Source organism: Carcharodon carcharias, chromosome 9, assembly GCF_017639515.1.
Source record: "Carcharodon carcharias isolate sCarCar2 chromosome 9, sCarCar2.pri, whole genome shotgun sequence".
NCBI classification, from domain to species: domain Eukaryota; kingdom Metazoa; phylum Chordata; class Chondrichthyes; order Lamniformes; family Lamnidae; genus Carcharodon; species Carcharodon carcharias.
Genome location: NC_054475.1, coordinates 9,101,426 through 9,124,485, shown reverse-complemented (window position 1 = coordinate 9,124,485; position 23,060 = coordinate 9,101,426). Strand labels below are relative to the sequence as shown.

At 42.7% G+C, this 23,060-nt stretch overlaps 1 protein-coding gene across 1 annotated transcript; it reads right to left on the bottom strand.

Moving 5' to 3' along the window:
• Positions 1–206: 206 nt before the first annotated feature.
• Positions 207–20,765, bottom strand: LOC121282220 (ras-related protein Rab-21-like). Its single transcript, XM_041195816.1, has 7 exons — positions 20,396–20,765; positions 16,046–16,105; positions 12,732–12,839; positions 7,607–7,670; positions 5,832–5,886; positions 3,793–3,881; positions 207–3,431 (listed from the first exon to the last, which is right to left on the bottom strand). Exons 1-7 carry the CDS (start codon positions 20,522–20,524, stop codon positions 3,292–3,294), a joined length of 645 nt encoding a protein of 214 aa, XP_041051750.1. The 5' UTR covers positions 20,525–20,765; the 3' UTR covers positions 207–3,291.
• Between the last annotated feature and the right edge of the window lie 2,295 nt (positions 20,766–23,060).

Genomic DNA, 23,060 nt, shown 5'->3' with positions numbered 1-23,060 from the left:
AGTCATTTTATGATGAGCAAGAAAAATCTATAGGAATATAAGGAGTTCCCCATTCTGTATTCGTAGAGGCAGCAGTATAACATGCTCCCTATTTTCATGGGGTAGCACAAATTAGGCATATTGAAGTCCTTTTGTTGCAAATTTCATAAGTTGGGACCAAATTGATATCCATTCATAGCAAGTCTAAAGAATGAATAACACACAAGTGCATAACAATATTTTAATAAGAAATTAATCAAGTGTCTGAATTTCCCAATCAACCATCTATTCTGGAGCAAACCTCTTTGTAAAAGAGAGTGTGTTATTACTACATACAACCCATCCATGACACTAGAATACTCCCATTGCCAAAATGTTACCAACATCTGCAAGTATGTTTATACAGCATTTCTACCACAAACTCATCACACCTAATAAGAGGCAGCAGCAAGGAGAAGAATGTTATTTCCGCTTCAATGCAAGCCTATAAAGTGGCACTAAAAACAATTACTACTTCCAAATGTTTTTATATTAGACAAGTTAGTCCATTTATTACTACAGCTGACAAGTCTTCAGTGCCATTTTCAACAACTTGGTATTCATGTATTTTTTTTTTTAAGTGTTTTACCTCAACTCATTTCACCAGCTGTACATGACGGTCTGGGAATAGAATACAATTCATCTCAAATCGTCGTAGATATCTCCCATTGAGCAAATTATAAAAAGGTTTGCGCAACATTAAACTCAAGTTACAAGCAGTGCAGTGAATGGACCTACCGTAATTTAGTCCATGGGTGAAAAATTTGAGTTTAATTAATGTCGAGCAATATGCTGCTGTGATCCACCACTTGCCTGAACAGCCAGCTTGATAATGTTACTAAGAAGAATAAAGTGAACTTGTCAGTACTGTACTGCCTTTGAGAGGAAAGAACATTCCTGATTTTATCACAAGAGATATACTAGCTCAGAGAAATAAAATAACAAACAAGAACTCCATTACCCTCCAAAAAAGGACTTTTGACCTACCACCGTTGTAACAGCAAATTGGTGTAACATCTTTGTCAAGTTTGACTTCACAATGTTACAGGTTTAAATTTAAATTTCATGCAAAAGATTTCAATGAGCAGAGCTGAAAACAATGTAGGAAGAAGTAAATCTCAAACAATAACATCTGTTTCTCAGGATGTACATTTCCTCGCATCAAGTCAGGATTGCTCATGCTCCTCTACTCAATGGGAAAGACAATAATAGAACATTACAATATCAATGAGATAAATGACAAAGTAACAATTTTGATGGGAGGTCAATTTTGCACTGTTTAATGGAAAGACTGAAGGCCTTCTTTGAAAAAAAAATGTTAAGAGTCTTGGCTCGCTAAACCACTGCATCATATCAGCAAGACAATGTCCTCTATTCAACTTGAAATAACATGTGGCTTGGCACAGCAAGTCACATGAAAAGAGGAGGGGGAAAGTGAATGATAAAGAAAAAGCAATGAAAAAAATCTAAAACAAAAATTAACTCGCAAGAAAGAAATCTGAGCGACATTAAACCTGACCTGTTCCAAGAGTGAATGGGAGATTCTGACGAGGACTCCTGTCTGTTCAGTCACGTTTTATGTTACAAAAGCAGGTTATCCAATATTAATGGATTAACACCACAAGCAGCAATGTGGGATTTCAATAGTTAAATCCGAATGGGTACATTTTAAATTAAGTGACTTTGAATAAATAGACTGTGTTAGAGACAAGAATCACATCTAATCAATAGAAAACAGCAAAGTGCCTGATCATGAATGCCAGAAATGTTTATTATGCTGCATATGAAAAACATGTCTTGCACATCACTGGGCAAGCTACACTAATGTAACTGAGTTTCTGAACTGAACTTAAAGCTAGTTATTCACTTTTAAATGCTAACAAACTAAAAATGCAGAGGAAGCAGACAAACTGCAGTAACAATTTAATCCCAAATAGCCAGTGCTTTGAAATTGGATTCTCAGGTCTTCAGTTTCTTTTACTTTATTTAAAAAATCAAGTCAAAACTATAGTGATCTACAATTATCAGGGCAGATCTAACCTAGTAAGAGTGTAGGTACTAGCTTAGTAAATACACTCAACCTAACAGACATCAAAAAGCCCCAGTGCACCAAGCATCAATATGGCACTTAATCCATCTTGGCTACTTCCCATCATGGAAGTTGCTTAAACCTGTAAACTAGGGTGCTGTATGCCTTAGGTGTCCCCACAACACCTTTTAAGTTAAAGAATCACAAACAATGCATATCCATACTAATTTTCAGTAGCAGTATTCCATTTTGTAGCACCTTTCCTAAAAGAGGTTGTTACTTAAATAGACACATGGGTTGAACACAATGTAATGGGACAGCTTAAGAGTCCACATTGCAGAAGATGAAGGGGAGAGAAGGTCCAAATGTACCTTTTCGAACACTGATTAGATAAAAGGTCTCAAATGAGTGTACCAGTGTGAATGGTATACAACTTCTTTAAAAGCACAGTGCAAGGCATTTCAACAGGAGTGTAACATTTAAGACTAATTAGCAGCAAATCAAACCATCTCTACATAATGTGCAAGAAGGTAAAGCAAAGTGACACTGGTGTAATAAGGAAGGTCTGAAATGTTGCCAGAAATAATCTAGAAAGACATCCGCAAAACTATTAAAAGGATTCTGCATTTCACTAGGCCCCTTGCTTCACCAGCTTGTGCTTGGGTGGGGGGGTGTGGCTGGAGTACATACTCCTAAGCATGGTTGTCCCCTTGCATGGAGAAGCACCATGTTTTATTACACCTTTCCCAGAACATCACATCACCAGGTATGTCTGTAGTGTACCACCTACTATGGACAATCACAAAGGATTACAGTGGAGTTATACCGAACTGTTGGGATATTGGATGGATGGCATACAGAGGCAGGATATTTGCTTTACTTTGGAGCTGTACCCTGTGTACATGACTATCCGTTCAAAACTAAATCCCACCTCATGCGATCTTTTGGGTCATCATTCAATCCCCACAAGAGCAAAGGTTTTTTACTTCGGACATCCTGCAAGAGCCACTTTTCACTAGATTTATTTTCCTATTTTTTCCTTTATAAATAATTACAACTTGCAGCCAGAAACATAAGATCTTTGTCCAGCAGCTCAGCAGGGAAACTTGCAACACGACAAATGGCACCTCCAGTCAGTTAATCCTACAGCTTTCATTTGTTAATGGAACTCCCATCACGTCCAGTGCCCCATGGTCACTCCAGTCTCAATCTCAACAAAGTGGCGGGTTTTGTGAGGCTTCTATTTAAGAACCAGAGCAACAGCCTCCATTACTTAACGGCTGTGGTTCATCGTCAATGATCTGTACACCTCTTCGTGCATTAGCTGCCCGACTAGGATCATTCTCTCTTGCTGCTTCCTCTGCTTGGGCAACTTCAAGCATCTCTGAAAAATACGAGAGAGAAAACAAAAATGTTTTAGTAAGTGCAAGTGCTGACCAAGTCAGTTGTAGATCAGGGGACCCAGAGGGCAGGGTGCTAAAAGAAAAAAAATGACTTGCATTTATGTAGAAACTTTCATAACATCAGGGCATCCCAAAAGTGTTTTACAGTGAATGAAGTGCAGTCACTTATAAATAAAAGGAAACATGGTAGCTAATTTACAGACAGAAAACTCCCACAAACATGCAGTGATGTGATCATGGGTTTTCAGAATAAATCTGTTTATGTGTTGCTCAAGAAATAAAGATCAGAGGATATCATGTCACAGCTGAGAGCTATTCGCGGTTGGAGAAAGGCTTACTCACTTTTACAGACATCAAGAAAGAGTTCTTCAATGCCTTTGTTCACTTTGGCAGAAGTGTGGAAGTGCTTTGCTCCTACTGATGCCGCATACCTGTTGGGGAGAAAGTAGTTTTAGTAAGTCAAAAAAAAAAGAGATTTAATATCCAAAGGACAAACAAAAACATCAATCTGGGGGCACAACATGTACGAGCCATCAAGTATATCGGGATCCACAAGTGGGTTCTCTCAGCTACGCAGGGCATAAACATACAAAGACTGGGAAAGGGCACAAGGAAATCTAAGGCAAGACATGCTTTCAGCAGAATTGTTGGAATACAAATGTCTGAAAAGAGTTGTGTTGGTTTATTGATAGCCTTTGTTTAAGGGAGCAATAAGAGAATTCAGGACTCAAAGGACACGACACGATGGCAAAGTGAGCATATAGTGTATGGCCCACAGGCCTTAAAAAAAAATTAACAAAAATGAACATGTTAAAAAAAAGGCTAGATATAATGATACACTTCATTGCTTTACAGTTTAAAGGCTAATTGAACTGCAGTGTGGCTCTAAAGGATTTTGACTTGCAACATTCAAAAGACAAATTTCTAACCAGGACAAACCATTCCTGCAATTAGAATGCAATGTCCTCTTCCATGTAGATCACAGAGTCACCAAACAAGGAGGTAAACCATTCAGAGCAGTCGGTAGATATAGTGTTCCATCTGGGACTTAGCAATACGCATCTTTGTTTGGAGAAACAACTGACTGTACTGTATCTATTCCCCTTATATAAAAGTCTACACATACAACAAGAGGCAAGAAATCAGCACAGATGCTTACCACCAAATTCCTGAAATTAAAGACCATTTCCTCAACAGCTGAATTAATCATCGACTGCAAGGGCAGACTGTAAAGCTGAACTTTATCCTACCCTCACTCATCAACCACACACAATTTCCTGCTGGGGACTGGATAGCATTTAGGAGCAGGAGAAGCCTGGAAACTGGGCAACCAGCACTGGCACCAAGATCGCCAAACTTTGGTGTCCTGATTTGACTCTGAACTGCCCTCTGAAATGACCTAGCAAGCCGCTCAATTCAAGAGTGATTAGAGATCAGCAACAAATGCTGGCCCTGCCAGCGAAGCTCACATCCCATGAAAGAATTAAAAAAAGCTGACTTGACTTTTCAAAAATAAAAATCAATCGACAGTTCACAACAAATCCCTTAAGGCTGCCTCCACATAAAGCTGTGTATCAAACATACTTCAGCAGATGCTGAGGTAACATTAGGAGGTTGCAAAATTCATCTCCAGATTTGCCTGCAGGTTCCATTCAACGTGTGATGCTATAAGGTAGTAGTGGATCGATTTACTACAGATAATATTTTTTATCCATTGTATTTGTCTCATTTCATAGGATTGTCTTTGATAAATGCAGCAGTCTGAGTAATTTTAAAATGTAAACTGCATGTTTGAAACTGACCTTTGTTCAAATAGACTGGTTGTTTTAAGTGCTTATAATTGATGAGTAACTAAAAATTGAGCACCACATCAGCAATTGCTTTATCTGTAATAGGTTGATGAACTAAGCTGCTAACTGTAACAATAGGTGACTGTTGGACCAGAAAAAAAAAACAGGATACCTCTGCAAGATGTTGCGCAGGAGGTGGAAGTGCCAATGTGCAATTGAACTCAAGATGTGGAGTGTGGCTGGGTGAGCAGGAAACCAGAGTTTAAGTTGGCACAGCCAAAAATAATTGAACTTAAGGAGTCAGGTGACCAGCGCTTTGGAGAATAAAGAGGGTTAGTCAGCAGCCACAGCTGGTGTGCCAGTGGACATTAACGCTGGTTACACCCTAACACTTGCCTAGCCAAAGGGACAGAAATTATCATGATATCACACGTTATTCTATCCAGAGACTGATCATGTAACAGCCAATCAGGGCTGTGAACCACTGCTGTGATATACAATGTTGTGTTGACTTTTGCCACAGACCCAATAAAGGCCTGTCACCAACTGGCATCAGGTCAAATTCTTAAGTAAAAATCTGACGATACTTACGCCTCTGCTTCTTCAACGGACACATTCCGATCCTTCTCCAGGTCAGTTTTATTTCCTGTGAATTCAACAAACATTATTAAGAACAGCAAGCTCCAGTCACCACCACCAGAAAAGGCAGCAAAACCGTAAGCTAGTTGAAAATTAATAATTTTACACATTTTTTTAAAAAATGAGAATCCAAGTGCAAGGGTGAAATGACTTAGAGCGAGACTTAGTAAAGACGGAGCTCAAAGTGGAAGCGAAGGTTGATGCAGCAGGAGGAGTGATTAAAGGATGTCAAGCCTGGGGTATATATATTTTTAAAATTAAAAAAAGCTTCTTGGAATGGAGGGACACACAGAAGATGAAACTTAATGCCGAGGAGCGCATTTGGTAGGACAAACAAGGAGATGCAATAGGGATTAAAGGATACAATTCTAAAGGGGATGCAGGACCAGGGAGGTCTAGGAGAATACGTGCAGAAGTAAACTATGATGGCTGGGCAGACAAAGTAGTTAATACGGTATATGGGATCCTGGACTCCATACACAGAGGCATTGAGTATAAAAGCAAGGACGTTATGTTGAATCTTTATAAATCACTGGCTGGGCCTCAGCTGGAGGACTGTGTCCAATTCTGGACACTGCTCTTTAGGAAAGATGAGATGATTTTAGAGAGGGTGCAGAAAAGATTTGAGAACGACTCTCAGAGAAGATTAGAGGAAATTTGATAAAGGTGTACAAAATCACAAGGAGTCCAGTCCGAGTAAAAACAGAGAAACTGTTCCCATTGACAGGAGAATTGAGAATCAGAGGACAGTGATTCAAAGGTGAATGGTAAAAGAATCAAAGGCAAACATGAGAATTTAAAACAAAACACAGCAAGTAGTTACAATCTGGAATGCAACTGCCCGAGGTGGAGGAGGGAGATTCAATCATGGCTTTCAAAAGGGAATCAGATAAGCACCTGAAGGAAAACAATTGCAGGGATGTGGGAAGGCCAGGGTGAGAGGCCAGCTAAATAGTTCTTGCAAAGAGCCAGCACCAGCTCAATGGGTAAATGGCTTCTTTCTGTGCTGTAACCGTTCTATGAAAATCTGAAGAATGTGGGAGAACAACCCTATTGTTATAAGTGTCCTAGGAAAGGAATCAGTTTTCAGTTTATAAAAAGGTAGCATAAATCTGGTCTGGTGTCAATGGCTTCAGTGAAGGAGTGGGCAAACTACCTAACACGGCAATGCTAATTTCACTTGGCCATCGTTGTACATCAGCAAATAGATGATACATAGAACAAAACTACATTGAGTGTGTTACAGTTTACTCAGAGTCCGAACTGCTGTGGCAACACACACTTTTACGTGCATGTTAGTCTGGAGCTGTAGATAGTGGTGGTAGAGGCTCCAACGTTCTTTCCATCACATGGTTGACCAGGAATCTCTCCCACTCTTACCGCCTGCCATTGGCGTGTGTTGGAAGGATTTGCAGGTTGATAATCAGCCTGTTTGGCCACGGAACACACCTTCCTTGGCCATCGACTCCCAAAAGGAGCGGCTCAAACCCGGAACTTCTGACTCCGAGGCAGGGATGCCACCCACGAGTCCACCTTATAAAATTACATTAGCAAGACTTAAAAGGAAAAAAGATGCTATCAGGGCAATTTTAAAAGAATAAAAGGGTAGCAGAAAAACAAAGAGCCACAGCAGTTTTCACTTGTAGGTGCAGGAATAACTTAAAGAGAACAATTTGGAGGTCTTAAAAAGGGTGATACAAATACGACGATGTTAGGTGGTCACGTACCTACGATACAGAGACAGATTTCACTGCCAAGCATCTTCCGCAGCTCTTTCACCCAGTTCTTCACCTGTTAGGTTTAAAGACATTTAATTTACCTGAACAGACCTGATGCCACCAATATGAGCTACCGCCCAGAAAGTTGAAATAGGTTACAAACAACTTACTGTAACAAAACAAGCCATTCAGCCAGACAAGCCTGTGCTCCACAAAAGTCTCCTCCAATACCATCAGGGTATACTTCTGTTCCTTTCTCATGTGCTTACCTAGTTTCCCCTTAAATGCATCAATAACTATTCGCCTTAACTACTTCTTGCGGTAGGGAGTTCTACAGGGCAGGGAATTCCACATTCTAACCGCTCAAGGGAAACTTCTTTACACCGAGTTCCTTATCAGATTTACTGGTAACTATCTTATACTTGTGACTCATCATTCCAGATTCACCCACAAGTGGAAATATTTTCTTTACATCTACTCTATAAAATTCTGAAAGGGTTTTAAAGGCCTTTAGTCTTGGAATAGCAGGAATCCTAATATCCCAATTGTTAGAATGGCGTATTAGCAAACCCCTTCTTAATTGCTGCATGCAAAATTTCAGTAGAATTAGTGTGTTTGCGCAGAATGCTTCACAAAAAGCCTTTTTGAAGTAAGGTTAATTTGCTTGCATATCATTAACTGAACATGACTTAATAGTTATACTTAGCCTCTATGTCAGAAGCATGTGGGTGCAAGACCCACCTCAGCACCTGAAAAGCTAACGTATTCAGTATTATGTTAGCATGTTGGTCAAGTCGTGCACTATCAAGTGCTTATTCCCATCTTTAAGGTGAGTGTTAAGAAGCTCCTGGTACTACTCAAAAAAAAGCAGCAAATCACCCTAGGGACATCGCCCTTAACCAGCGCAGACAAATGAAATACTAACTTGGCTCGTTATTTGTGAGATCTTGTTGGCTATTATATTTGTTTTTACAACAAACTCCACACTGTAATTCACTGTACCCTGAAAACAGGAATAGGCCATTCCCCCTTCAAGCTTGTTCCATCATTCAACTGCATCATGACCGAACTTTACCTGAACTCAGGTTCAGTCTTCACTCCCCATGCTTCAGGTGCCCTTACCAAATAAAAAGCTATTGATCTTTCTTCAATTTCAAAATCTCAGCTGATCCAACACACGCAGACTTTTGGCAAAAGACAGCTCCAAATCTCCACTATTTTTACAACGAAACTTGAAGTTGCGACAGAGTCTATTTCATTTTCCAAGTCACACAAAAGTACTCACAATTATCTTGAAGCTTTTCTTTGGGGGTGGGGACAGTAATTTGTAATAATAGTATAGAGAATGTGAATTTGGCTGCAAATGACTGAGAAAAATTGAAAGACTTGCCTTTATATAGCCTTTTTCACCTACCACCAGATGTCTCAACATGCTTTACAGCCAATTACTTTTGAAGTGTCGTCACCCATTGTAATGTACAAAAAACGTGGCAGCCAATTTGCACAGAGCAAGCTCACACAAACAGCAGTCCGGGTGGACTTCATCCTAGGGTCTTAACAGAGGCGGCTACTGAGGTCGTGGACATGCTAATGTTAATTTTCCAGAAATTGCTAGATTCTGGAAAGGTTCCATCAGACTGGAAAAAGTGGCAAATATAACCCCTCTATTCAAGAGGGGAGGGAGGCAGAAAACAGGAAACAATAGGCCAGTTACCCTGCCATCTATTATAGGGAAGGTCTAGAATCGATCATTAAGGAGGTTATAGCTGGACAGTTAGAAAAACACAAGGTTATTGGGAAGAGTCAGCATGGTCTTACGAAAGAGAAATCACGTTTAACCAATTTATTGTACTTCTTTGAAGTAGTAGCATGCATGGTGGATAAAGGGGAACCTGTAGACGTGCTGTACTTGGATTTCCAGAAGGCATTCAATAAGGTGCCACATCAAAGGCTATTGCAGAAAATAAAAGCTCATGGTATAGTGGGTAACATATTAGCACAGGTAGAAGGCTGGCTGTCTGGCAGAAAACAGAGTATGCATAAATGCATCTTTTTCTGACTGGCAGGATGTGATGTGTGGGGTCCCACAGGGGTCTGTACTGGGGCCTCAACTTTTTACAATTTATATCAATGACTCAGCTCAGGGAAGTAAAGATATGGTAGCTAAATTTGCAGATGACACGAAGATAGATAGTGCGTTGTGAAGAGGAGGTAAGGAGTTTGTAGACGGATAGAGATATGTTGACAGAATGGGCAAAAATCTGACAGATGGGGTTTAATGTGGGAAAATGTGAAGTTGTTCACTTTGGCAGGAAAAATAAAAAAGCAGAGTATTACTTAAATGGAGAACGACTGCAGAGTTCCAAGCTGCAGAGGGATCTAGGTGCTCTCGTGCATGAGTCACAAGAAATTAGTATGCAGGTACATCAAGTAATTAAAAAGTCTAATGGAATGCTATCCTTTATTAGGAAAGCAATTGAACATAAAAGTAAAGATGTTGTGCCTCAGTTATACAGGACAAACGTTAGTGAGACCCCATCTCGAACACTGTGTGTTGTTTTGGTCTCCTTATTTAACAAAGGATGTTAATGCATTGGAGGTGGTTCAGTGGAGTTTTACTAGATTGATACCTCAAACGAGCAGGATGTTTTATGAGGAAAGGTTAGACAGGCTGGGCTTGTTTCCACTGGAGTTTAGAAGAGTGGGGGGTGGGGGAGGGTAATTTGATTGAAGTATACAAGATCCTGAAAGAGTCTAGACAAGGTGGACGCGGAGATGATGTTTCCCCTTGAGGGTGAGTCCAGAACTAGGGGGCACTGTTTTAAAATTAGAGGTTGCCCTTTTAGGGCAGAGATGAGGAGAACATTTTTCTCTCAGAGGGCTGTGCGACTTTGGAACTCTGCCTCAGAAGGCAGTGAAGGCGAGGTCATTGAATATCTTTAAGACGGAGGTAGATAGATTCCCTTGCCTAACAAGAATCTAAGGTGACTGGGGGTGGATGGGAATGCGGAACAAGTAATACAAACAGATTAGCCATGATCTTACTAAATGTCAGAGCAGACTCGATGGGCCGAATGGTCTACTTCTGCTCCTATTTCGTATGTTCGTGTGTAATCTGATAATGACCAGATAATCTGTTTGGGTGATGTGCCATTGGACCTTTTATATCAGTGGTGGGCTACTTGAGGTCCCATCAGGGTTCTGAGTGAAGCCCGCGAGACATGTTGTCAACCATTACCCACAACGGAGGGTCATGCTGTTACGGTTTGATCAGCACACCCCATGAACTGCAGGAGCGCAAACGCAGTCAGCAAAATGAGCCTATCCCAGGAGACCGTCGTGGTTATGACACCGGTGGACGTGGGAGGTTGCGCTTGATGTTGTTACTTTTGATGGTACCCCAGAGTTAGGTGAAAACTGGATCGTGGATGTGGCTCTTCACATTGACATCACTGGTCACCTGAACGCATTGTACAAGTCATCGCAGGGCAAAAAAAAAAATAATCAAGGAAATAAATATGATCCATCAGTTCGCATACAAGCGCTGTCTACACTGGCAGAGCGTTTTGAGAACTGCTCTTCTTCTCCGATTGGCCTCTCGTTGCTCTCAATCCCATTTTAATTTGATCTGAGCAAATATGGCACAGGATGGCAAAGGCCTGGGGTTGATAAAAGGAAGTTTGAGGAGGAATTCATTCATGTTCATGCCCAGGATAAAGACAAAATTAACCAGCTAGAGAGGAAAGGTATTTGACAGCTTTGGTTGAACATCCCTGGGTCCAGTTCTCCTGTATTGCATTGCAAAGCTGATGTCATTCTTTAGATCAACATACACAAGCGAGCAAACTTTTTGTACTATGGGACACATCAAATGCAAGAAGCACAACAGTCTAACGGATGGAAACCTCAGTGCTGAATTGCAAAACGTCTGAACATCCCTGAATCCCAATCCAAGCTCGTGGAGAACAGATCCAACCAGAAGTCGCACTGTGTATGAAGAAAGTAAGTGTCGTGTCAGGCATGCGGACGACAGGACCCACCCAGCGAAGAGCGTGGTCAAGGCTTTGATGCTGGCCTGAGCGAGAACACTGACATTGGTGCGCTTATCCTGCCAATGGATTTACAGGGTCTTGCGCAGGCAGCACTGGCTCTCGAAACAAGCGCTCTACTCGGAGCTTCAACAGGGCAAGCGAGGAGGGCAGAGGAAATGCTTTCACGGACGCCCTCAAAGCCTCCTCGATGAAGTGCAACATCCCCACCCAACATCTGGGAATCCCTAGGCCAAGACCTCCTGAAGCGGAGGGAAGGAGCTAAACACTCGAGTCTCATTGCCAAGGGCTAGCTGAAGCCAAGCATTGACAGTGAAAAGAGCGCGTGGCAACCTGGGCACCACCCCCCCCCCCCTCCCCCCTCCACCCCTTCCCTCTACCACCATCTGCTCCACCTGCGACAGACTGTAGGTCACGCTTTGGGCTCTTCGGTCAGCCGAGAACTCATTTTTAGTGTGGAAGTCCCCGGGGGACTGCCTAAGTAGATGTAAGTAAGGCAAGCGTAAATATTTCTTTTGCTTTTACTATTTGTAATTGGTGACAGCTCTATTAATATATGAATGATTAAGCATTTTCTGTAGCTCAGAATAAAAACTCGACATGTAGTAAAATGTATTTAATCTTATTCACAGGGCCATGGTTAGTGCACAGGCCTGATTCCAATCTTGCTGCCCACTGAGATGAGGAAGGGCCACTCATGCGGCCCACTCACTAGCCTAGGGTCCCCATCACTGTTTTACATCCAACCCGATGGGGCCTTGGTTTAAAAAGTTTCATCCGAAAGACTGCGCCTCCTACAACGCAGCTGTCCCTCAGTACTGCACTGGAGGGTCAGCCTGGGTTTTTGTGCTCAAGTTCAAGAATTTGAACCTGAAACCTTGCAACTCAAGAGCTCTACCAACTGAACCACAGCTAAAGAGGGGAAATAAAAGTATTCCTGTAACAGAAAACAGGCATCCACAGATGCAGAAAATGACTTATGGTTTTCACTTTTTAATTTATCAATCGATAGTATCAATTAATGGATAACTGGGAGTGTCTGTTAATAACAATGTAAAAGATATCCACAATGACAAATAACCCACCTTCTGAAATGAGTCTTCATCAGTGATGTCATATACTAATATGGCTCCATTTGAATCTCGATAGTAAATGGGACCCAAGGCATGAAACCGTTCCTGTCCAGCCGTGTCCTGTACGGGGGGAAAAAAAAGTTTCAGATACCGAACTCTGGTGCGTTGGAATATTCAAGAACACAAGCTAAAATGACAAGAGGTCATAAAGCTCTTGGAAGTTCACCCTTAAGGGGGCAAAGCTAGGGTAGCAACTAACCTCGAAGAAAACACAATACTGCGGATGCTGGAAATCTGAAACAAAAACAGAAAATGCTGGAAAATCTCAGCAGGTCTAACAGCCGATATGTGGAGAGAAAAAAACAGTTAACGTTTCAATCCGTATGACTGTTCTTCAGAGCATAACAGACTTTTTCAGCTCTGAAGAGTCATACAGATGCGAATAGTTAACTGTTCTCTACGCATTTGGGTTTTAGACCTGCTGAATTTTTCCAGCATTTTCTGATTTTGTTATGAACTACTCTCTTCTCTATTTCCCCCACCTGACTGATCATTCTAAGGAAATCAGATGTCTGCTCCTAAAATCATCCTGTGTTTACTGGATACAGCAGCATGATGATATTTTAAGTGCTTTAAAAGATACATTACCTTGTTATTAAATAAAAATCCTATTTGAGATTTGGAGATGAACAAATAAAACTGGATACTGTTAACCATAAATAATTTCTCTCCTCAAATCCAGATTTTCGTTCTTCGCCAAGTTTGATGCTCTTTTCAATTTTCTTCCCTTCAAAAGACATGAACAAATCCACCCCCCTCCCCTACCACCTCACGGAGCTGATTTCTAAGGCAGCAGTCACTCCCTTGGTATCCCACCAAAGCAACACTACGCAGGCCTTGATTAGTAAGCGGAAAGTCAAAGTGTCTTAGTCGGTCTTGGTCCATCTCTCTCTCCCACTCCCCAAACCTCAGACGTGAGTAATGTACAAGACATTCCATATCACAACCAATTCTTTCCCTTTCTGACTTGGCTGTTTACACTTTCGTTATGAGAGCTGCAGCTTTCAAATCATTTGGTCAGATCATCACAGAATAAAGTACCTTTTAAAGTTTACCAAGTGTGTTTTTAAACCGAACCTTCAACATGAAATGTATGGCACGTACAGTGACAATTATCATTGCTTCACTGATCACAGTAACCAGGGAAGGGGGGAATAAAACAGAAAGAAGGTCAGTTGTTTGTAGGTGACCGAGGACTATAGGGTGGAAGCCAGATCCAGTGGATTTCTATCTTTGGCAATCTGCAACCTGAGTTTTTGTTGGCAGGGGTAGCAGCAAAGGAGAAGAGGCGCAAACCACCCAGCCACTCCCTACAAATCCTGGCCAGACTTTGGGACGTAGCTAGGGGCTTTTCACAGATCTCCCCATGAATTCCACCCTTCATCTACAGGCTGAGAACAGGATCAGGCAACATGGGGGAAAATGGGCTGACCATTTTCAGCCGCCTCCATCCTCAGTCCAATTGGGCCTTGGGAAAGCCCCTTATCTGAGCTCGGGAGTGCTTTTCTTATTTAGGCTCCTTCATTGTGGCGAGTCGTTCTGTCACCCCTTCATGGGTACAGGCTCCTGGCCCCATTATACAAGTGACCTCATCCTTATCGATTTGGACAGGGCAGGTGGCAACAGAGTGGATCTATAGGAATTTCAGCCCCTACCCCCCCACTGCCTGAACATTATGCAAAGCACTTCATCAGAGCTTTCCCCCTGGGGACTTGACCCCCCTTTAACAGGCTGAGATCACAAATTCAAAATGGATTTCAAACAGGAGTTGGTGGAAGGGGCCATTCTCCTAATGGAGCTTACACAAAAGGATCACATTTCAATTGTAACAGTGGATATCTCTCATGATCCCAGCCAGGCACTCACACAGGCCCAGGAGCCATGTGGTAAATGGAGGAAAGGATGTGCAGATGGGCTATGACAGCGGGTGGAAGAGACTACTTTAGGCAAGCTCCGTGTCTGTTGCTAGTCAGCTAGAAAGGGGAGCTTTGGCAAATGCTGGCACCCAGGAGTTCAGTGGTGCTGAGACACTTCCAACATTGCAGAAGGAGCAGGGAACCAAAATAAAGATTGGAGCAACTTCTCCAGCCAACATTCGACCAAAGTCAGACTGCTAAACAGTGTCACATCAATTTTTTGCCATTATTCATAATCCATCCAATTTACAGTTTTCTGTCGCATTTCAGTATGGATGGAATTTTAATGCGCTATCCCTGCTTCTGTGCAAATTGCCTTAAACCAGGGGAATGTCACCAGCCTATTGATTTTTCTATGTCCTTTGTATCACAGCATATAAAATATTCATCAGTTTACAGCTGGTTCTTAACTCTTCTGATGAATGATCCAATTCATTATATTCATTCACAGAATCACTGGCCAGGTCACATTTATTGCCCATACCCAATTGCCCTTGAGATGGTGGTAAGCTGTCTTTTTGAACCGCTGCGCTCCATGTGGAGTAGTACACCCACAGTACTGTGGAAGGGATCCCAGGATTGTGACCCAGTGACAGAGGAGGAACTGTGATATAGTTCCAAGTCAGGATGATGCATAACTTGAAGGGAAACTTGCAGGTGGTGTTCCCACACACCCGCTGCCCTTGTTCCTCTAGGCGGTAGAGGTCGCAGGTTTGGAAGGTGCTGTCAAAGCAGCTTTACCCAATGGAATCGAGCGCTCCAAAGCAACACCCAGTACTGCCCTACTGGGAAGAATAGGATCGAATCTGTGCCAGCACTGCCTAAGGCGTTAGTAACCCATGATTTTAGCCAATCAACCTGCTCCTCAACAATATGGAGGAAGACAGGCAACACTGAAACAGCCGCTGAACAATAGCAAGATGCAGGAATTCTCTACGGCTTCAGTGAGCTGCAGTCACTTCAAAATTATGTATACAGACTTGGCACAGTCGCGTGTTGGACAAAATGTTATGAGCATCCTATTACACCACCCCGAGGAACCCAGCCATCAACAATAGTGAAAACAAAAAAAAGTCTTACAGTGCTTAAATTCAAACAGAAAATACTGGAAAAACTCAGAAGGTCTGGTAGTATCTGTGAAGAGAAACAGAGTTAAGGTTTCGAGTCATACGGGCTCGAAGCTCTGAAGAAGAGTCATGCGGACACGAAACATTAACACTGTTTCTCTCTCTCCCCCAGGTTCTGCCAAACTTGCTGAGTTTTTCCAGCATGTTCTGTTTTAATTTCAGGTTTCCAGCATCCCCCATATTTTGCTTTTAGCTGAAGCCTTACAGTGCGTTAGTTACTCACCCATATCGCAAGATTCACTCGCTTCCCACTGATGTTCAATTTCTTTGTCAAGAAAGAGGCCTAAAAATGAGAAAACAGTTTGAATCGTTGAGTCACAGCAGCTCAAATGCCAGAGTGCTAATATCTGGCTTCCTTTCCATTAGGAAAAAACACAAAACCTCAACTGTGTTAAACTGGCCAGCTGACTTCGATAATGAAAAAAATTCAACTTCTGCTCCATAAAAGTTCATAAAAGTTCACTTCCAATTTTTAAAGTCAAAAATATTTTAAGTTGTCCATAACCCTTAGTGCTATCAGCATTTTAACAAAATATGGCATGCCCCATTTTCAACAACATTAGGGGAGCAGTGTGAAGCCAAGCTAAGGAAAGGACATAGACATCTGGGTTTAGAAATTGGGATAAATTTCACTGGAAGGGATGGTGAAACAACAAGGAAAGGTTAAAAGGTCCAGGAATCACAATGTAAACAGTGCTGAACTTGGAGATTTTAAAATTTCACAAAAGTGCTTCAATCAACATTCCCTCTTGAATGTGGGAATTTTAAAGTACAGATTAAGAACAAGATCTAGGCTTAAGGAAACAAAAAAATCATCCAATAGGAACAAAGATTGGATCACAAGAGATTCCTCCATCAAGCTTTTGCCCGTGAGACTTTATTACAAATAGCACACAGAGAGTACAAGAGGTCTGACAGCCTCTAAAAGGCAGCAACCACTTTCTAATGATGGATTACATCCAAAACATGAACCAGTCTCTCTCCCTTGGGCAGCTTTTTTAAAAAATTCATTTGTGGGATATGAACATCACTGTCAAGAGCAGCATTTATTGTCCATGACTTGCTGTGTACTTCCAGCATTTATGAATCTTTCTCACACACAAAAGAATATTGCCTGATCGTACCTCTGATGCACATTAGAATGTTTTCCTTTCGACGTTAAAATGAGCAGTATAAAAGGAAAGCTGCTGTTGTTGAGGTGTCGCAGGGGCTCTTTTCTCTGGGAGAGAGAAAGCTGTGGGATGATCTGACAAAAAGCACGAGATGGAACAGATATAAAAGGTGATGCTTCTACCTGTGGGTGAGACGAAACAATGCTCCATCTAAGCCACACAGCAACCAAGAAATGCACACACAGGCTGCACACAAGTCAACCCCTTTAAGTTAACGTGCCTGTGCAGCTGCACAAAAAGAAATTTTAAAAGGGCCCACATACAACAAAACAAAGGGAACATTGGCCATAAATACATGATTTAGTCACAAGTAACAATTCAGGAGTAAGCTCTCCAGACAAAGAATGGCTAGAATGTGGAAACCACTACAACAGGACATAACTGAGGTGCATGACATCAGTGCTTTAATGGAAAACTAGACAAACAAGGGGGGAAAAGGAATAGAGGGGTGTGCCTATGGAGTTTGGTGAACAAGAGTTGGACGAGACTCGCAACAAAGTGGCATGAACCAGTTGGGCCAAATGGCCTGTTGCTCGGATGTAAATTCTACGCTTTTCAAGTACAGACATAAATGTCAAATGAATATTCAAGTATTTTACATCATGGGTGTCATGTACATCACTGTGCTAACACAAGTAAATTACTGCTTTCTCCCAAGGATTATTTTCTACTACAGGTATGAAACAAAACCTGAATACACTACGCACTAGACCACGATGGAAGAAACTAAGAAGGTGTCAACTACCAAGGACAAAACATACCTCCAAACCCGCGTGAAGCAAAAGTAGAAACATCTTAAGTGAATCAGCCAATCATGACTACCACTACCCCTCGGACACCATTCCTTTCTCTCAAATCGTACTAAACCATATATTCCTTCCCATCTCTCTCGCTAGGTGGCCCCACATCTCCATGATATTTTAAAGACTTGCAGATGTATAGCACCCTTCCCAACCTCGAGACATCCCAAAGCACTTTACAGCCAATTAATGGGTTTTTTTAACTGCAGTCACTGTTGTAATTAAGAAATGCTATTAAGTGAGCCATGGCTGACACCTTGGTTTTCATTTCATTGATGCACAGGAATTCTACTGCAGCTGGGGATCAAATGGTCTCAATGTGCATTGGCTTCAAGCCCATTTCACTGATCCCTATTTCCTCCAACCATCAAATCAACCATCAATTTCAAATGTCACAGCCTACACAAGTCAACAGTGCATTGGTTTGGAACAAGCTGGTGCTTGTCAAATAAGCATGTGTCAAAGTTGTTGAGACCATCGTACATGTACCCTCTGATATAACTGGTTGCATTAAAAAGTGGCATATGACCTATTTCAAATCTTCATTGGAACAGTTGCAATTCTATTTCCTTTGATACTACACAAGTCCCAAACTTGACTCTGTACTAGTCAACTTGGACAAGGCATGGTACCTGTCACTGCATCTCAATTACTCGATAGCTACATTTCTGATATCCGAACTAAAGTTCACTAAAGATTATTGTCCAACCTAATCAAAGCCCAATTACTCAGTTATAAAAAAAAACGGAAGTCTCACTACTCCATCCAAAAGGGATTTGGGGGCCAATGCTGGAGGAGGTTGAGAGTTAGGAAAACAAGACGAGGGACAATCACAGGTCAGAAACACACCAGCTTGTTCTTTAAACGTGACATTCTGTTTCAAGGCTGGGTTTTCAGACCAGGCACATCTCAGTTCTGAAGAAATCATATTGGACTCCAAACATTAACTCTGTTTCTCTCTCCACAGATGCTTCCTGACCTGCTGAAAACTCCCCCAAGTCTGGACTGTCAGCCAAAATCCTATAGATTCTGCGAATGCTTTGAGAACTGATGCTTCAGACAAGATGCATAATGATCAACAATCTTAAAATAAACTAAATATCACAGCTCCAACAAGGTTGGGTTACTCAGGACAAGTTTTATGTCTTAGCAAATTAATACGAATGTCTGTCACGAAAACGCCTCATTGTGCTCTGATGAAGAGTCATAGGGACTCGAAACGTTAACTCTTGTCTTCCTCTCCACAGATGCTGTCAGACCTGCTGAGTTTTTCCCAGCTATTTTCGTTGTTTGTTTCAGATTTCCAGCATCCGCAGTATTTTGCTTTTCTCAATGTGGACAAGTCGTCTGCCAGTTCGTAAACTGGAACTTCAAATTTCACACACCGGTCAAGGATTGTCCCTTGCACCGAGTGGGCGATGGCTGACACACCTCCCCACAGTCCTGAACACGGCTGAAACTGCCCTATCAAAAAAATAAACCATAAGACATTCGCTTGCGCAGATAGGTAAACAACTGGAACTAAACTCGAGAAACCTTCCGTTTTGAATAAAGTCCCTTAATTAAAAATAGAGAAAAAAAACACTCCGAATAAACAGGGCAACTATTTCAAGACTTTGACAATACATTAGCCAAGTCCACAACCTAATTAATGTCCATTCAGGATTCAAGCTCTTCATAACCGTTATTTTAATATAATTCCGGACACTCCGTCCTAGGTACATTAGCAATTGGCCTTACAGGAGTTCCTTGCTTGACCTTCTCAAAACGGGCACAAAAACTCAAGATTTTCGGTGAGCACTTCCAAGCAAATTTGCAACGGACACAGGTGTGATTCAGCAAAGGCAGGGAGTCGGGTCCCTGACAGTCCAGAGCGGATAGGCTGGAGCCGGTAACTTGCCGGCTGGGGGTGGACACACACGGGCGGAGAAACCCACCATAATCTCCATGATGCGAATGTCAATGTAACAATCCGGAATCGAAAATAAATAAAATAAATAAATAAATAAATAAACAAACCACCCCAGTTATCCATGCCCCCCTCCTAGTGCCGAAGCCAAGAGCGGGCTATAATCCGCTGCTTCATCAATGAGTTAATGGTTTGGCAATTATCAAACACTGGGCAGAACTGTGGGACCAGCTTATCCTCTCTCTCTCTCTCTCTCTCTCTCTCTCTCCCCCCGCCCCCCCCCCCCCCCCCCCACACACACACACACACACACACACACAAAAAGTGCTAAAACACAAAGCTCCGAAATATTTCGAAGAAGACCTGTTGTTAAAAAAGTTTCCTCGAAATAGGAAAGCAAATCATTTCGGTAACCTAATTTAAAAACAAAATAGCCCTTTACAAACCGAATAGGATGGGTTGAAAAGCAGAAATATTGTAAGTTTCTCTCAAGTCTTTTTTTTTCTTTTCCCCCCCCCACCCCCCCTTACGACGCGCGAGGTTTTATTTCCCAGGACGAAAGAATTGGGCTTCTTGTCACTTTCAGGCGAGACAAATGTATCGAGTCGACAGTATCCAATTGATCAGTGTATCGAGTCAGTATCGGGACACAAGGCTTTGCAACTTACGCTGTCCTCCTGAGTCCCACTCACCTGTAACGTGGTGATGTGTTTGTCGCTGAATTTGTTCTCACAGTATCTCAACACCAGGGAGGTTTTACCCACGCAACCTTCCCCCAGTAGCACTACTTTGAAACAGTAGCTCGTAGCGGCTGCCGCCATAATAACAGGAGAAACACCAGCTTTGTGAAAGGCAGTCTCATCAGAGCGGGAGAGATTGATTTATTTTTTTCCCCCCCCCCCCCCCTCCAATCGTTACTTTTCTCCCGGTGTTGACCCGCTGCAATTCACCACCCTACGGGACCTTGCTTCTTCAGCTGGCTGTGGGCAAATTGCGACAGAACATTTTAAGATGGCGCCCTCCTCCTTCCCAAGCCCAGGCAGCGATCAGCTGATGTACAGAGAGGGCAATAAATGCGGCAGTACCACCCCCACCCCCCCCCCCCACCCCCTGCCCCCGCCCTTTCCAGCTCTGACAACCCATATCACATGAGGTTGAGGGAGGAGACAGAAACTCGGCTTTGCGGAGTGTGCACTCGTTCGCACATAGTCATTACCCGGGCTGTTAACATAGTGGTTTATGTCCCCAGTAACCTAAAGATTCAGAGACACAGTTTCATAATCCCACTATTGTGCAGGGGGTGGTGGGGGGGGGGGGGGGGGGGGGTGGTGGAGGGGGGTAATCTGGGTGATCATGAAACCAACATATTGCCATAAAAGCTCATCTGCTTCGTTAATGTCCGGCAAGGGTCAACATCTATATAAAAGCATAGAAATACTGCGGATGCTGGAAATCTGAAACAAAGACAAAAACAAAAATTGCTGGAGAAACTCAGCAGGTCTGACAGCATCTGTGGAGAGAAAGACAGAGTTAACCTTTCGAGTCCCTCTGACTTCTTCAGAACTAAATAGAAGTAAAAATGTGATGAAATATACACTGTTTAAGGGAGATGGGAGAGGTGAAGCTGGATAGAAGGCCAGTGATAGGTGGAGGCAAAGGAGAGATTGCAAAAGATGTCATAAACAGAAAGTGGAAGGGGGGGTTGCAGGGTTAAAATACTGGCTAAAGGAGGTGCTAATGGCGACATTAAGAGTAGAAAGCAGGATGAGCAAGTGACAGATGGCCCAAGTGGAGGTGGGGGGAGGGGACAGTGGGAGAAAAGATCAAAATAGGCTAAAAGGTGGGGATAAAACAATGAATGGAAATAAATTTTTGAAATAATAATAATAGAAATAGGTGGGAAAAAATATATATATAAATTAAAATATAAATATTTGCAAAAAGGGAATCAAAAAGGGGCGAGGATAGAGAAGATAGTTCATGCTCTGAAGTTGTTGAACTCAATTTTAAGTCCAGAAGGCTGTAAAGTGCCTAATCGGAAGATGAGGTGCTGTTCCTCCAGTTTGCGTTGAGCTTCACTGGAACATTGCAGCAGGTCAAGGACAGACATGTGGGCATGAGAGCAGGGTGGAGTGTTGAAATGGCAAGCGACAGGAACGTCTGGGTCATGCTAGCAGACAGACTGAAGGTGTTCCACAAAGCGGTCACCCAGTCTGCGTTTGGTCTCTCCAATGTAGAGGAGGCCACATTGGGAGCAGTGAATGCAATAGACTAAATTGAGGGAAGTGCAAGTGAAGCTTTGCTTCACCTGAAAGGAGTGTTTGGACCCTTGGACGGTGAGGAATGGGGAGAGTAAAGGGGCAGGTATTGCACCTTTTGTGATTGCATAGGAAGTTGCTGTGGTAGGGGATTGAGATGTAGAGGGTGATGGAGGAGTGGACCAGGGTGTCCCAGAGGGAATGGTCCCTACAGAATGCCAACAGCGGGATGAAGGGAAGATGCATTTGGTGGTGGCATCATGCTGGAGTTGGTAGAAATGGTGGAGGATCATCCTTTGAATGTAGAGGCTGGTGGGGTGAAAAGTGAGGACAAGGGGGACCCTATCATGGTCCTGGGTGGGAGAGGAAGGTGTGAGGCGAGGCACAGGAGATGGGTCGGACATGGTTGAGGGTCCTGTCAACCACCATGGGTGGGAAACCTCGGTTAAGGAAGAAGGAAGAGATGTCAGAAGTATGTTTTGGAAAGTGGCATCATTGGAACAGATGCAACAGAGATGAAGGAACTGAGAAATGGGATGGAGTTCTTACAGGAAGTGGGGTGTGAGGAGCTGTAGCTGAGGTAGCTGTCGGTAGGCTTGTAATGGATATTGGTGGAAAGTCTATCACCAGAAATTGGGACAGGGAGGTCAAGGAATGGAAGTGTCAGTGATGGACCATGTGAAAGTCTTGGAGGGGTAGAAATTAGGAGCAAAATTAATAAAATTTTTCCAGATCCAGGCATGAAGCGGCACTGAAGCAGTCATCGATGTACCGGAGAAAGAGTTGAGGGAGGAGGCCTGAGTAGGACTGGAACAAGGAATGTTTCACATACCTCATAAAGAGACAGGCATAACTGGGGCCCATGCGGGTACCCATAGCCACACCTTTTATTTGGAGGAAGTGAGATGAGTTTAAGGAGAAGTTGCTCAGTGAGAGAACAAGTTGAGCCAGACAGAGGAGACTGGTGGTGGATGGGGATTGTTCGGACGTCTCTTTGATGAAGAAGCGGAGAGCCCTCAGACCATTCTGGTGGGGGATGGAGGTGTAGAGGGATTGGATGTCCATGGTGAAGAGGAGGCGGTTGGGGCCAGGGAACTGG